We start from the raw sequence: 14,547 nt of genomic DNA, 5'->3' as shown, positions 1-14,547 counted from the left end.
ACTCATACTGTGTATTGGTTGTTGGGGTTGGATTGGCATGGGGCGTAGGGGGTCCGTGGGTGGCTTTTTACCATTTTGGGGGGATTCTTCATACTCATTTGTAGGAAGAAGTTTGGTCCAAATTGGACATTAAAACTATATTTATTTGATATTACCTGAACCCTATAAATTAAAATGACCAATTTGGGAGCAATAAAATAGCTTAATTTCCCCCGAGATCAAAATAGATTTCAACTAAATCATTTTTCAGGAATGCCAATCTTACCTGTTTCTAACTACAGAAACAATTTAAGAACAATCTGAGATGGTGGGTGTCATGGCTTGCTGAAATGACATGGAATGACTCATATATGTGTAGCAGTTCTGCTTCCATCCCTCTCCTCACCGCTACCTGGGCTCGAACCATGGACCCTCTGCACACATCAACAACTGCCTCCCACGAAGCATAGTTATCCATCGCTCCACAAAAGCCGTGGCCATTACAGAGCAAGAAATAACTACTTCAAGGTTTCAGAACGAGTGACGTCACCGATTGAAACGCTATTAGTGCGCACCCGACTAACCATTTCACACCGGTTACATATGCAATTGCCCAATGTTTTAACGTCTGTCAAACAGTTATTCCATTAAATGTGAGGTATTTTGGCCTTACTGCTATTATTTTCAGTGTTCGCTTTATCCAGAAACCCTGCTTTTTCAGGGACTCCCTGAAACTTATCTGAGGCCCCTGGGGGTCCTATGGGGGTTCCGAAAATCACTGGACTAGAGGAAGTTGTTTGTATGGCTGAATAGTGCAACATTCTGTGGTCTGTTTCAATACCCAGGAGATAAGCCTGTAAGGTCAAGGTGAAGGTTCAATGTACACTGGACTAGAACACACAGTCCTGTTTTTGCTTTTTCAAACAGGCAGAGAAATAAGCTACTTCTGTGCTCACTGGGGCTATTGTGGCGTTTCCTTTACTACACTATGAGTTTTAGACCATAGCAGCACTTCCTACTTTGGCACTCTGTCGATAGAAGTTGTTGTTCTGCGAAATGGCAGCCACTAAAGGCTTCTCTGAACTTTGAAACCACAGGTTCACCAACTTGCAACTGGTGGGGAGTTGAATCCAAAACAATCGATTCCTCGACTCCTTGCCGTCGACTCCAATTTCTGTGTGTCGAAGTAGGACGATATTTTCTACACGCAGCGGACCGAAGACCAAACACACACTAACGTTTTTCATAGCGAAGAGAAAGAGCAGGCGAGGGAGAGAGTGGATCAGGGCAGGCAAACAGTCGGCTATATCTTTGGTAATCTGCCTCACCAAAAGTCTAAAATACAGCACTGCGATAGCCTATACATATTTGATTACCGATGCAGTTCTAACTGTATGCCTGGTGGCCAACATGCCTGACTGTACCCCTCCCCTATCTCTTCCTCTCTCGCTAGCTCGCTCTTTCTTTGCTGTGAAATACATGACAGTTTGTGTTCTCGGAAGTAGCCTACGAAAACTAGTTTCCTCCGTTGCAAAAATACCGAATCTTAGGAGTCGAGAAGCTTGACACAGAAATGGGAGAGACTAGCTGGTGATGTCCTAGGCAGTGGCGGTTCTAACTTGTCTGGCTCCCTGGGCGAACCCCCCTTCAGCGCCCCCCGCCAACAATAACAAAAAATCCCCATTCTGCACTAACTGTAATTTTTATTCAGACATTTGGAACAACACAAATAAATAATCATAACATTTAAAAATATATACAAAAATAAGACTCATAAATATAAAAAAGTAGCAAAGACAAATATAAACAACTTTGTGTTGGCACTCGAGCATCAATACATTTACCCATCCCCCAACACCGTCAACCAAGAGTCAAGACTAAACCAATTCACTTAGGTGGTGTGCAGACTGGTTTTATCTTATTCTTAACGATTTCGCACGAACCAGAAAAAAATGCAACGATATGTCTGTGAAACTATATATTCACAGTATTGTGAATGAATTGTGGTTTATTTGGTAGCATTTCGTAGTGTGACTCATTTGACTAATTGCAGTAGTACTGTACAAAATTAGAGGTGCACTATTTGATAGATTCCCCTGCTCACCCTTCCTCGGGATCTCAAGCAGCAGCTCAAATCAGCAGGATGGGAGGTGTCGTTATTAGGAAGGATGTCTACCATGGATAGCTAAAATAATTATTATGATCACACTTCATCAATTTAAATATTATGGGGACACCTATACATTTGGCAGTCCAGCACGAGTTATTAGTGTAGCATATTATTGTCTAGACATGACATTGAAATATCTTCACGCCTAGAATACAAATCTCCAGCCTTCCGTCATAAGAGTCAATTGCATTTGAAAAACAAAGAATTACAGGGGGACGGTTTGGAAAAACGAATCCTGTGTGAATCGTCCTCAGAAATACCCACATGCCTGAATAATAATTGCATAACCAACGTCTCTAGTAATACACGTCCGAATAGGGCTATGACATGGACAATAACAGGTTTATCAATTTAGAGTGCGCCCCATAATTCCATGGGATCCGTCATGGCTGCACACAGCATAAACATGACATAAAAATTATAGTTCCTACACATCACTTTCTATATGCAAACCAAATAGGTGTTTATAGGTTAAGTTGATAAGCAAATGGGCAGCATCATGTTCATGTTAGTCCTCTAGAACGCAGATGTAGTCTTCCTAGTATGACTGAAACAATGAGGTGGTGTGTACGTGTGTGCGCATCCGTTTCAGCGTGTTTGGGAGTCTTCGACTCCAACCACGGAAGTCGGAGTCGTGCACCACTAGGGGTTAGCAGTGTGGTTACAGTTAGCGTTTGTTTAACATAATAAATAAATTGTAGAAATGGGCGGGGTTTGTGACTGTGGTGTATAAACTAGTGACGACAGATGCCGCGTTTAAGTACTAGTCGGAACTAGGAAACTCTGAAATATCGGACTTGCTAACTGGGAGTTTAAGTACTAGTCGGAACTAGGAAACTCTGAAATGTCGGACTCGCTAACTGGTCGATCGCGTCACGTGTATAACTAGGCTACAACCAGTTAGCAAGTCGGACATTTCAGAGTTTCCTAGTTTCGACTAAGGCGTGAACGCAGCAAGACAGACCTGTGCGCACGGCCTGTTGCTACTCACTACGTAGACAGAGTTTAAACTCTACTGTCTTTGACGTAGGTGTCGTTTGCGTGCCAGTGGTTTTCACTGTAAAAACATGGCGAGGTTTAGCGAGCATGGGATTCGCCTCAGTTCCGTATGTAATTTTCAAATAAGTTATTTGTTGTGTGTTGTAAGCTATTTCGTTTGTAATTTGCATTCGTTCTTATATGCTAGATATGTTGTTGATGTTTTGTTTTTATTATAAAGATTTTTTTTTTTTGCAGATGAGTCCGTCCTTCCTGAACAGTAATTCAACAAGTCATACGTGGCCTTTCAGCGCAGTTGCAGAACTAATAGGTAACAACAGTCAACTTTCATTTTGATATTCTTTGTTTTCATTTCCCCTTCCGCTGGAGGCAGGAAAGTTGCAAATGTTTGTGCCTAAACATTTACTGGTGGCATGGCTTCCGCATAGTAAAATACAATAGACGCCTTGTCTGTGTGTGTGTTGCCCGCTCTTCATCGACAGTCTACCATCCACCTGTTCTTTTTTCATCGCAATATGTGTCACATGTGACAGTATAAGTTATACTTTAGTTATAACATGTTAGTATAATCAAATGAAGTTCCATAATTTACAAAGGAGAAAAGGTTATGCCTACAGTAACTGCATTATGACGTCGCTTGCCAGGCATGCACAACATATTTTTCTCGCACTAGTAAGGTTTTTTAGGTGGAATTTAGTTCCTCATTCATATCAACGCACTAACACTACTTGCGATGCGCGTAAAATATGTTTTATATTCATGTTCGTTGTTTATTCTCATCTAAAATCGGTATTTATGTTTCAAGTTGTCAGAGTTGAGAAGCCTCCGCTCTGTGCATGCATAGGCACTGGAAGTAAGGGTGCTGATCGAGAGTCCTTCAGCACCCCCTGAAAAATCAGAATAAAAGAAAAATATACATACTTTTTATTATTATTTTAAAGTAGTGCACTGGGCCTTTAATAGTCCTGTATTAGAGGACAATCTGCAGCTCGGGCAAACCCCGCAACAAAAAAACATTGCAGCACCCCCACCCCCAAACTACTTCCCGCAGCTATGTGTGCATGATTATTGGTTGGAATAGACCAGTTGGTTGGTGCCTTGTGCATTGTCTGTTGGTCACCTTCAAATTTGTGAAAGCCTGCGATTTGCATACTTGGAATAACCCCGAGTGTGGTACACACTGTAGACTTGCATTTGGTTAAGATACACAGTGCTTGACTTGGGCAGGAACTCACCTTAGCTGAGTACCAGCACCCTAAATGTTCTACAGCTTGAGCTCCTGTTTCTCTTACAGAATATTAACTCAAAGTATTGTGGAGCTCCTGCACCTAAATATAAACAGTACCTGCACCCAACATGAGTACCAGCACCTATTTTAGTCCAAGTCAAGCACTGAAGATACATACTGGGCGCGTTCAAGCAGATCACTTTTGTCAAGGTGGTGACCTTACAAAGTGTGTTGCATTATGGGGATAAAAATTGTTTGACTTGCGCCTACGTGACAACTGCATGAACTTTACAAAAACCATGTGATCAAAGGTCATGAAGTTTTAACTCTAGTCGACTGCAAATTTCTGAAGTTGCTATTCACCAACTTCATCCTGCAGCCATCACTGCATTGTGGGAGGCTGTCAACCAATCATTAGGGTGTTTTTGTTTGACCCACGTGAACATGACCAAAGATGCGACTAAAACAGAAACCAACTTTGCTGCAGTTCATGTATAATTGAATGTGATATTTGAGGCTCTCTTTCACCAATTGATAGTACAATGTACACACCTATATTTACAACTTGTGACTGTGTGATATGGGGGTTGGAGACATGTTTATTTTGACATTAAAAAGACACTTTTATAAACAATGGCAACACTGCCATGTTGCACTGAGCCTTCCTGTTGGAAAACCACATTAATATCCGGCTTTCGGCTGTTGCAGATGCACCTCCCCCGACTTCACTCCTGGACTCAAACAAGACCATTGTTTTGTAACTTTGTTTAAAGGCCCAATGCAGACATTTTATATCAATATCAAATCCTTTCTGGGTAACAGTACCTTACTGTAGTAGATTTCCATTCAAATGGGCAAAATAGCTTTTTAGAAAAAAACTATTTCTCAAGCAAGAATTTTGCTAGGACTGTGTGGTAGTGAAAACTGAAAACTAGCTGTTATTGGCAGAGGTTTGGTGCACAATTTGTTATTGGTCTATTAACGAATTTACCGCATGGTGATGTCACCATGGAAAGCCTAAACTCCAGCCCATGCAAACCTGCTGATTAGAAGGTCCTGTGTAGATTTTATTTTCAACCAGAAACTATCAGGAAATAACACTGATCAAGTTTTTAAACACTTTTACAGTGTTAGTTTTCTCAACTGTTGTACAATATGATATAAAACACAGGACATAGTTTGGAAACCTGGGGCAATTTCTCAATGGAGCAGACATTTGGTCTGAAAAAACATCTGTTCAAACCAGTCCAGTTAATCTCACGTGTGCTAGTTTGTCACAAGAGACCACTTTTACATTATGCAGGATAAGTTGGTCAACTGATTTTAATAATTACAGTGCACCCGCTGTCTAGACAGGGTTACTACGAAGCGCTGTGTGACTTTTTCAACTTGTTCTACAATAGTCTTTACAACCATTTTTCATGTAAAAAGGGCTTTATAGATTAATTGAATGATTAATTGATTGATTGACTGACTTTGTGCTGTGTAGATAATGCGTCAGACCCAGGCGTGACAGCCAGGCAGATCTGGATAGATGTGGTGGAGGAACAGCAACAGCTCTGTCTGGCCTTCACTGACAACGGCAGTGGCATGACCCCCAACAAACTGCACAAGATGCTCAGGTGCGAAACACACGCTTACGTACGTTTGGCTACACACACTGCTGTTTGATCATCCGTGTTGCAGCCTCTACACACACACACACACACACACACTGCTATGTGAAAGGTTATACTGTAATTACCCATACATAAACAACTGAGTTGAGTTACTAACATTTTGTCTTTGTTCCACACCCTTCTTTTTTCTCACTTATGCGGACATGCCCTCTCTCTCTCTCTCACGTAAACACATGTGAATACACACACAATCGCTCTCTTTCTCCCCCTCATTCTCACATACACACAAACACACATCCTACACACAAACACACATCCTACACACAAACTATCTCTGCACACAAATACAAACCCACTTCTCTCACTTCCACACCAGTACAGACACATGTCTCCAACTAACGCTGCAATCTCACCCCACTCTTTCTCTGTTCAGTTTTGGTTTCACAGAGAAAGGTTCTGGTAAGGGCAGCCACCAGGCCATCGGTGTCTATGGAAACGGCTTTAAGTCTGGCTCCATGCGTCTGGGTCGTGACGCTCTGATCTTCACTAAGAACGGAGGCTGTCTGACCGTCGGCATGCTGTCTCAGAGCTACCTACAGGCTATAAAGGCACAGGCTGTCATCGTCCCCATAGTGCCCTTCAACCAACAGACCAATATCCTTACACAGAGAGAGATAGGACCCAATGCAGTATCATTGATGCTTTGGAAATGTTTCCTAAGTGTTTGTCATGCCAATAAAGCAATTGAATTTGAGAGAGGGGAAGACAGACAGAGGGGAAGACAGACAGAGGGGAAGACAGACAGAGAGGAAGACAGACAGAGAGGAAGACTGACAGAGAGGAAGACAAGAGTACATGCATGTGTGTGTTCGAAGGATTGATTGAAAAACTGTATGTGTGTCCTGGTTGCTCTCCTTAACCATGTCTTACAGGTGCTGGTAGTGACTGAGGACTCTGAGGCCAGTCTGAATGCCATCCTGACCCACTCTCTGATCCACACCCAGAAGGAGCTGCTACAGCAGTTTGACTCCATCCTCTCCAAGAAGGGCACCAAGATCCTCATCTGGAACATACGCAGGTCAGGAAACACACCCACGTAACCGATGTGAGATGGCTAGCTAGTTAGCGGTGCGCGCTATTAGTGTTTCCATCGGTGACATCTCTCGCTCTGAGACCTCAAAATAGAAGTTTCCTTTGCTCTGCAAGGGCTGCGGCTTTTGTGGTGCGACAGCTAATGGATGCTTTGAGGGTGACTGTTGTCGATGTGTTCAAAGGGTCCCTGATTCGAGCCCAGGTTGGGGCAAGGAGAGGGACGGAAGCAAAGCTGTTACACACAAACACATTCTGCTTATTTGTTAGTAATGACACAGTATTGGGTATCATCTCTGAAAGCAGAAAGGATCAGTGGCCCATTAATGATTCATTACAGTTAAGTGGGATATTTTATCATTCTATGAAGAATGAAGCTGACACAAGTAATGAGTTCTACAATATCACGTACAGGAACAAAGATGGTAAGCCGGAGCTGGATTTCGAGACAGATGAGTTTGACATCCGGATGCCAGAGATCCACTCAGAGGAGACCAAGACTAGAGGAAGGAAGAAGAGCTTCCCTGGACCGCAGAGGACTGACCACACCATCCCAGAGATGGACTACTCCCTGAGAGTGAGTGATAAAAAAGATGAGTGATGATGTGTTACAATGAGAGTGAGTGTTGAGTGAGTGATGAGAGACAGGTCAGGGTGGTTAAGAGAAAGTTCACTGTAAACGTTTCAGTCACCTTGGAACTCTATTCAACAACTGTATTCACCAGAGGATTGTGACCTTGAATGCAGCATAGCCAAACAGAGTGATAAAGGATGGTGAGAAGGTCTTATGGCTTGAATAGGATTCTGAACAGGAAGTCCCCTCCTCTATAAAGTCTCATTCATTCACATTCTGTCACAGGCCTACCTCAGCATCTTGTACCTGAAGCCTCGGACTCAGATCATCCTGCGACAGAAGAAGGTTCAGACCAAGCTGGTCGCCAAGAGCCTGTCGCAGATTGAGAACGACGTTTATAAACCCCAATTCAATGTATCCTTCTGTAGAACTAGAATTTAGTTTGTCCATTCATTTCTATCCAAAAACCATTCTTGCGTTTATCAAAGTCTTCTGTAAGTAATAGAACTTAACCTTAACATACCTTAACCTAACTTAACTTACATAGCGACGATGCAAAGTACTGTGGTCACTTGTACAGGCTTCAGTCTCGTAGAGGCTTCAGTCTGTGCCCAGAAAACTTAACTTAACCTTAACCATTTCTATCAGAAAGACAGAGTTAAGGTCACCTTTGGGTTCAACCGTAAGAACAAAGACCACTATGGCATCATGATGTACCATAAGAACCGCCTCATCAAGTCCTATGAGAAGGTTGGCTACCAGATCAAGGTACATATTAATTAAAGACTGTAATGTTGAGTTTATCTGTCAACAGCTGGGGCCACAAACAAGATATATGATATGAGACATTGTGTGAGGTTTTGGTGTAATAGTTATACTGTAGACAATAATGTGCTCTCTTCTCTCTCTCCTCTCTCCCTTTAAATCACTCTCTCCTCCATCTCTATTCCCTTCTCTCTCCCGCTAAATCTCCCATCTCTCACTCCTTCTATATTTACTTCACTCTCTTCCCACCTCTCCCTCTACTTCTCCTTTACCTCTATATCTCTCTCTTCTCCCCCCTCCCCCCCTGTTTCAGTCGTCAGGTCAGAGGGCAGGGGTTGGGGTTATTGGAGTCATTGAGTGCAACTTCCTGAAGCCGGCTCACAACAAGCAAGACTTTGAATACACCAAAGAGTACAGGTACAACACACATAAATGAATCAGTATTATCATGAACCAGATGAGCAGATGATCAGATTGACATGCTATTTATAGTTCTGGATGTGAACATCCTCTCTGTATTTGTGTGGTTTGAAACAGGCTGACCCTGTCGTCCTTGGGGCTGAAGCTCAATGACTACTGGAATGAGATGATGGAGAAAAAGGCGAGAGAACGTGAGTTCCTGGCAGCGGAGAAGAAGAATGAGGAGGAAGATGAGGAGGAGGAGGAAGAGGAGGAGTGAGTTTTTATGTTTGTTTAGTTAGATTTATTTTGGATGATTGTTGCTACAGTGTCAAATATTACCGTAACATCACAGTGCAAGTACAGGGCTAACATGGATGGCTTGTGGTTAAGAAACAGGAAATGAAAAGTGTGTGTTTTGTTTAACTTGTGTGCCAGCAACAAAATATGCCTGGTGTATGTGTGCGTGTGTATGCGTGTGTTTGTACATGTGTGTAGGAGTCCAGTGTGGCTGCAGTGTGAGGACTGTCTGAGGTGGAGGCGTGTCCCAGAAGGCCACTACAGCTCCACCCCTGAACACTGGAACTGCAGCCAGAACCCCAACACTATGCTCAGGTACCAGAGAGAGACAGAGAGAGGGCTCTATTTTAACAAACCTAACCTGGCGTTAGGGCTGGAAAATGTCAGTGCGCTTGTTTTACATGACGCCTTAGCGCCGCCTTAATGCCAGACAAAAATAGAGCCCAGAGAGAGAGAGTAAGAGAGAGAGCAAGAGAGCGAGAGAGAGACAGCAAGTGTGCATGCGTTCAAGCTTTCAGGAGTGTATTTGCATGTTAGGTGGTCTTTGTTCTCATCAACTGTACTTAATCATCTGACTTGTGATGTGTATTTCAGGACTTTCTCATCTGACCTGTGGTGTGTATTTCAGGACTTTCTCATCTGACCTGTGGTGTGTATTTCAGGACTTCCTGATCTGACCTGTGGTGTGTATTTCAGGAGCTGCTCTTTGCCAGAAGAAGCAGAGGAGAGTGAAGAAGAGTTAACGCCAAGCTACCAGAAGAAGACCTACAAGAAGTAAATATACCACCACCTACCCCTACTCTCTCCTCCACCCTACTCTCTCTCCCTCTCTAATCCACCCTACTCTCACCTCCACCCTACTCTCACTCCCTCTCTAATCCACCCTACTCTCACTCCCTCTCTCCTCCACCCTTCTCTCACTCCCTCTCTAATCCACCCTACTCTCACCTCCACCCTACTCTCACTCCCTCTAATCCACCCTACTCTCACCTCCACCCTACTCTCACTCCCTCTCTCCTCCACCCTACTCTCACTCCCTCTCTAATCCACCCTACTCTCACCTCCACCCTACTCTCACTCCCTCTCTAATCCACCCTACTCTCTCCTCCACCCTACTCTCTCCTCCACCCTACTCTCTCTCCCTCTCTAATCCACCCTACTCTCACTCCCTCTCTCCTCCACCCTACTCTCACTCCCTCTCTAATCCACCCTACTCTCACCTCCACCCTACTCTCACTCCCTCTCTAATCCACCCTACTCTCACCTCCACCCTACTCTCACTCCCTCTCTCCTCCACCCTACTCTCACTCCCTCTCTAATCCACCCTACTCTCACCTCCACCCCACTCTCACTCCCTCTCTCCTCCACCCTACTCTCACCTCCACCCCACTCTCACTCCCTCTCTCCTCCACCCTACTCTCACCTCCACCCCACTCTGACTCCCTCTCTCCTCCACCCTACTCTCTCCTCCACCCCACTCTCACTCCCTTTCTCCTCCACCCTACTCTCACTCCCTTTCTCCTCCACCCTGCTCTCACCTCCACCCTACTCTCACTCACTCTCTCCTCCACCCTACTCTCTCCTCCACCCTACTCTCACTCCCTCTCTCCTCCACCCTACTCTCTCCTCCACCCTACTCTCACTCCCTCTCTCCTCCACCCTACTCTCTCCTCCACTCTACTCTCACCTACTCTCTCCTCCACCCTACTCTCTCCTCCTCCCTACTCTCTCCTCCACCCTACTCTCACTCCCTCTCTCCTCCACCCTACTCTCACTCCCTACTCTCTCCTCCACTCTACTCTCACCTACTCTCTCCTCCACCCTACTCTCTCCTCCTCCCTACTCTATCCTCCACCCTACTCTCACTCCTTCTCTCCTCCACCCTACTCTCACTCCCTCTCTCCTCCACCCTACTCTTACTCCCTCTCTCCTCCACCCTACTCTCTCCTCCTCCCTACTCTCTCCTCCTCCCTACTCTCTCCTCCACTCTACTCTCACCACTCTACTCTCACCTACTCTCTCCTCCACCCTACTCTCACTCCCTCTCTCCTCCACCCTACTCTCTCCTCTACTCTACTCTCACCTACTCTCTCCACCACCCTACTCTCACTCCCTCTCTCCTCCACCCTACTTTCTCCTCCACCCTACTCTCTCCTCCACCCTACTCTCACCTCCACCCTACTCTGCTCTTCATGTATTAAAATCTGTACTGGCACTTTGTTTGATGTGTGTGTGTGTGTGTGTGTGTGTGTGTGTGTGTGTGTGTGTGTGTGTGTGTGTGTGTGTGTGTGTGTGTGTGTGTGTGTGTGTGTGTGTGTATGCAATGCCATGTATTTGCACTCTCTGTGTGCATGTGTCAGTTTGTGGTTTGCCGCCTGTGAGTTTTACGTTGTTATTCTCAGTAAAAGCCACAGTGTCAGAGCAAACCCGACTTCCTCCTTCAGTTGAATATTTTCTTCATATTTATACTTTAGGCCTACTCTACTATGCTTATCTATACTGTACTGAGCCATCTCGGTTGTTCCATTCACTGCTGTTTCCATTCTGTGTCTAAAAAGGGAACAAGGCCTGGTCAGAAAACGAGGCCGTCCGCGGAAGCACCATGTCCTCCCCCAAGGCCTGTCTGAGCCGGTCCTCCTCCGCCCTCTACCCCGTGAAGCCCCCCTCCCTCTGTCTGAGCCGGTCCTCCTCCGCCCTCTACCCCGTGAAGCCCCCCTCCCTCTGTCTGAGCCGGTCCTCCTCCGCCCTCTACCCCGTGAAGCCCCCCTCCCTCTGCTCACAGAGGAGACTGAGAACAGCGAGCTGAATAAGACAGTGGCTCCACTGGTGGCCACTTTAGAGGATGACGAGGACAACATGGCACAGTCCAAGTCTGGGTCAGACACATGCGCACCCACACGCGCATGCAAACGCTCATACAGGTAACTGCCAAAATAAAGGAAACACCAACATAAAGCGTCTTAATAGGGCGTTGGACCTCCACGAGCCAGAACAGCTTCAATGCACCGTGGCATAGATTCTACAAGTGTCTGTAACTCTAGTGGAGGGATGCAACACCATTGTTCTACGAGAAATTACCTTTATTTGGTGTTTTGTTGGTGTTGGAAAACGCTGTTTCAGGCATCGTTCCAGAATCTTCCATAATTTGGGTTGAGATCTGGTGACTGAGACACACACACACACCCTTTAAACTCGCTATGCTCCTTTGAGACCCCTCTTTCAAAGTCACTGCGATCTCTTCTAGCCATGATAGCCAAAATAATGGGCAACTGGGCATTTTTATACACCCTACGCATGATGCTATTGCTTAATTAATTCAGGAACCACACCTGTGTGGAAGTATCTGCTTTCAATATATTTTGTGTCCCTCATTTACTCAAGTGTTTCCTTTATTTTGGCAGTTACCTATACATATACACTCACGCTTACTCGAACACACACACTTACACACACACACACAAATGCACATATAGATAGATAGATACACACACTCAGTCTCTCTCTCTGTCTCAGCAGAAACAAGCGGAAGTCAATATGGCCGCCCAGGGACATGGAAAAGAGATCACAACCATGGGCGGGGCCACACCCGTTTGCTGACGAGATCCAAGATGTGCAACAACCTGGGAAAGACGGCAACGAACCACATCCACTGACTGGGCAGACAGAGAAGACCAAGGGGGAAAAGGCACCACTCGGGGCCAGCAGAGGAGGCCTTTCCCAGCCCAGCTCCAGCCTTGCCTGGCCTCCCTCCCTCACCTCAGCCCAGACGGTAGTGGTGTCCCCCCTGAGTCGTCCGGAGGGCCCCTGGCCCCGGGCTCTGACCCTGGAGGGGGCTGGTTCAGAAAGGGGAGCCCTGGTCCAGAGACTGGCTGGACTGGAGAAGGAGGCTCAGAGGCTGAGGAGGATACTGGGTTCCAACGCACCCCCAGCAACGCAGGACACTGTGGTGATGACAGAGGCTGCCTCTGGGGATAAGGCATCTGGTGGGGCGGAGGCGGAGACAATGGTGGCCATGGTAACCAAACAGGACCAAAAGGAGGTCAGTAGGGTTAACTGTGAATTTAGTAAAGGTCTGAATGTTTTTCAAGATTAGTGAAATCAAAAGACCTACTATCCCCATTAGGATACATGAAGAACATTATAAAATGGTAAGTTCCAAGCCTTCTTATTAGTTAAAACTGGTATTCTAGCTGTCAATTCTTCTGAATTTAAACTTTTATAGAGAAATGTATCCCATTACCTCTTTTCTCACTACAGTGTGAGAGCTCAGCGTCCCCTGGCATACCAGTGGTTCCAGGGCTGGCTGTGGAGGGCGTCCAGCCCCAGAGAGAGCAGCCTGAGCTGGGCAGGCTGAGGAGGGAGAAGGCTGACCCCCAGAGCAGGCTGAGACAGACTGACAGCCCAGTGACCAGGGACCAGAGCTCCCGGTATGTTTACCCACACAGAGACAGAAACACACCCACAGACAGAAATACACACACACCCTATAATCCATCGGTTCTTTAGATTTGTATTCTCTCTATAACTTTCTACTCTCTGTATTTCCCAGCATTGTGCAGGAGAACCTCCACAAAATCCGAGGGAACGTGGTGGCTCTGCTGTCAGCCATCCTGCCCCACCTGGACCTGCAGGGCATCAGCCTGGATACGCCAGACGTAGACAGCATCCTGCAGCAGATCATAGACGCCAACTCACTGTCTCCGCTCTAGAACCCACTCTCAGTGCTCTAGAACCCACTCTCAGCACTCTAGAACTCACTCTCACCACTAGTACTTATGCTCACCACTCTACTGTAGGTAACATATTGTTTATTTTTCATACCAACCTGGAACCCCTATGGCTCTGGTTCAATGTCCACAACACATTATCCACACACTGACTCACATTGTAATGGCTGACCATCTTAATAGCCCGACTGACTGTCACATTGTAAATACTTTATCCCCAATTGACCCTGCCTAAGTTCAGATGCGTTATACTGTACTCGTTGAGTGTGAGATGTTGTTGAAAAGTTCTAATACTGTACTCAGATCAGCTTGCTATGCTGTATGTTTTACCTTCACCATATGTAAAGGATCCACATAAGTAACCAGCAGTCTCTGCTTCATTTATCATCATGTGTTATTACTTGTCAATCAGAGACCCTGGCTTGTGTGAGAGAAGCTGAGAAGCCTATAACTTTTTGCTTTTCATCATTGCTACTGTTTTTAATATGTTTGTTAATTATTTTGTCATTTTAATATATGAAAATGTGCCTTGAAAAATTCAAAATCCTGTAAGGGCTGGACTTAAACAACCCTGTCATTACAATGTTTTATAGTTTTACCGTTTGTTTGCTTGCATATCTTTTTAAAGAAAATCAACCAGGTATCATGATTTTGTGGTCTTTTGTCTGACTTGAGTGTAACAGGCAACATCTTTGTTC

The 14,547-nt window shown here is 45.3% G+C and overlaps 1 protein-coding gene across 4 annotated transcripts; it reads left to right on the top strand.

Annotated features, from left to right (window-relative positions):
- The first annotated feature begins 2,970 nt into the window (after positions 1–2,970).
- LOC106612067 (MORC family CW-type zinc finger protein 3) lies at positions 2,971–14,490 on the top strand. 4 transcript variants are annotated; one of them, XM_082956054.1, is made up of 16 exons: positions 2,971–3,255; positions 3,386–3,458; positions 5,866–5,998; positions 6,429–6,650; positions 6,927–7,073; positions 7,499–7,661; positions 7,944–8,072; positions 8,307–8,426; positions 8,737–8,840; positions 8,961–9,098; positions 9,321–9,437; positions 9,819–9,896; positions 11,681–11,998; positions 12,639–13,161; positions 13,380–13,549; positions 13,672–14,490. In XM_082956054.1, exons 1-16 carry the CDS (start codon positions 3,217–3,219, stop codon positions 13,829–13,831), a joined length of 2,634 nt encoding a protein of 877 aa, XP_082812180.1. In that variant the 5' UTR covers positions 2,971–3,216; the 3' UTR covers positions 13,832–14,490. The 4 variants fall into 4 exon arrangements, with proteins under 4 accessions (XP_082812180.1, XP_082812179.1, XP_082812178.1 ...); XM_082956053.1 differs by having other exon boundaries at positions 12,636–13,161; XM_082956052.1 differs by having other exon boundaries at positions 11,681–12,043.
- The last annotated feature ends 57 nt before the right edge of the window (positions 14,491–14,547 follow it).

Source organism: Salmo salar, chromosome 09 (genome assembly GCF_965601325.2).
Source record: "Salmo salar chromosome 09, fSalSal1, whole genome shotgun sequence".
Lineage (NCBI taxonomy): Eukaryota > Metazoa > Chordata > Actinopteri > Salmoniformes > Salmonidae > Salmo > Salmo salar.
This window is presented reverse-complemented; position numbering and strand designations above follow the sequence as displayed.

Bases quoted from the DNA above. Each gene is read 5' to 3' on its own strand.
- LOC106612067 (XM_082956051.1), top strand. From the start codon at position 3,217: ATGGCGAGGTTTAGCGAGCATGGGATTCGCCTCAGTTCC. The intron at 12,044-12,635 runs GTAACTGCCAAA...TCTCTGTCTCAG, and splicing joins GCATGCAAACGCTCATACAG to CAGAAACAAGCGGAAGTCAA. The intron at 13,550-13,671 runs GTATGTTTACCC...TGTATTTCCCAG, and splicing joins ACCAGGGACCAGAGCTCCCG to CATTGTGCAGGAGAACCTCC.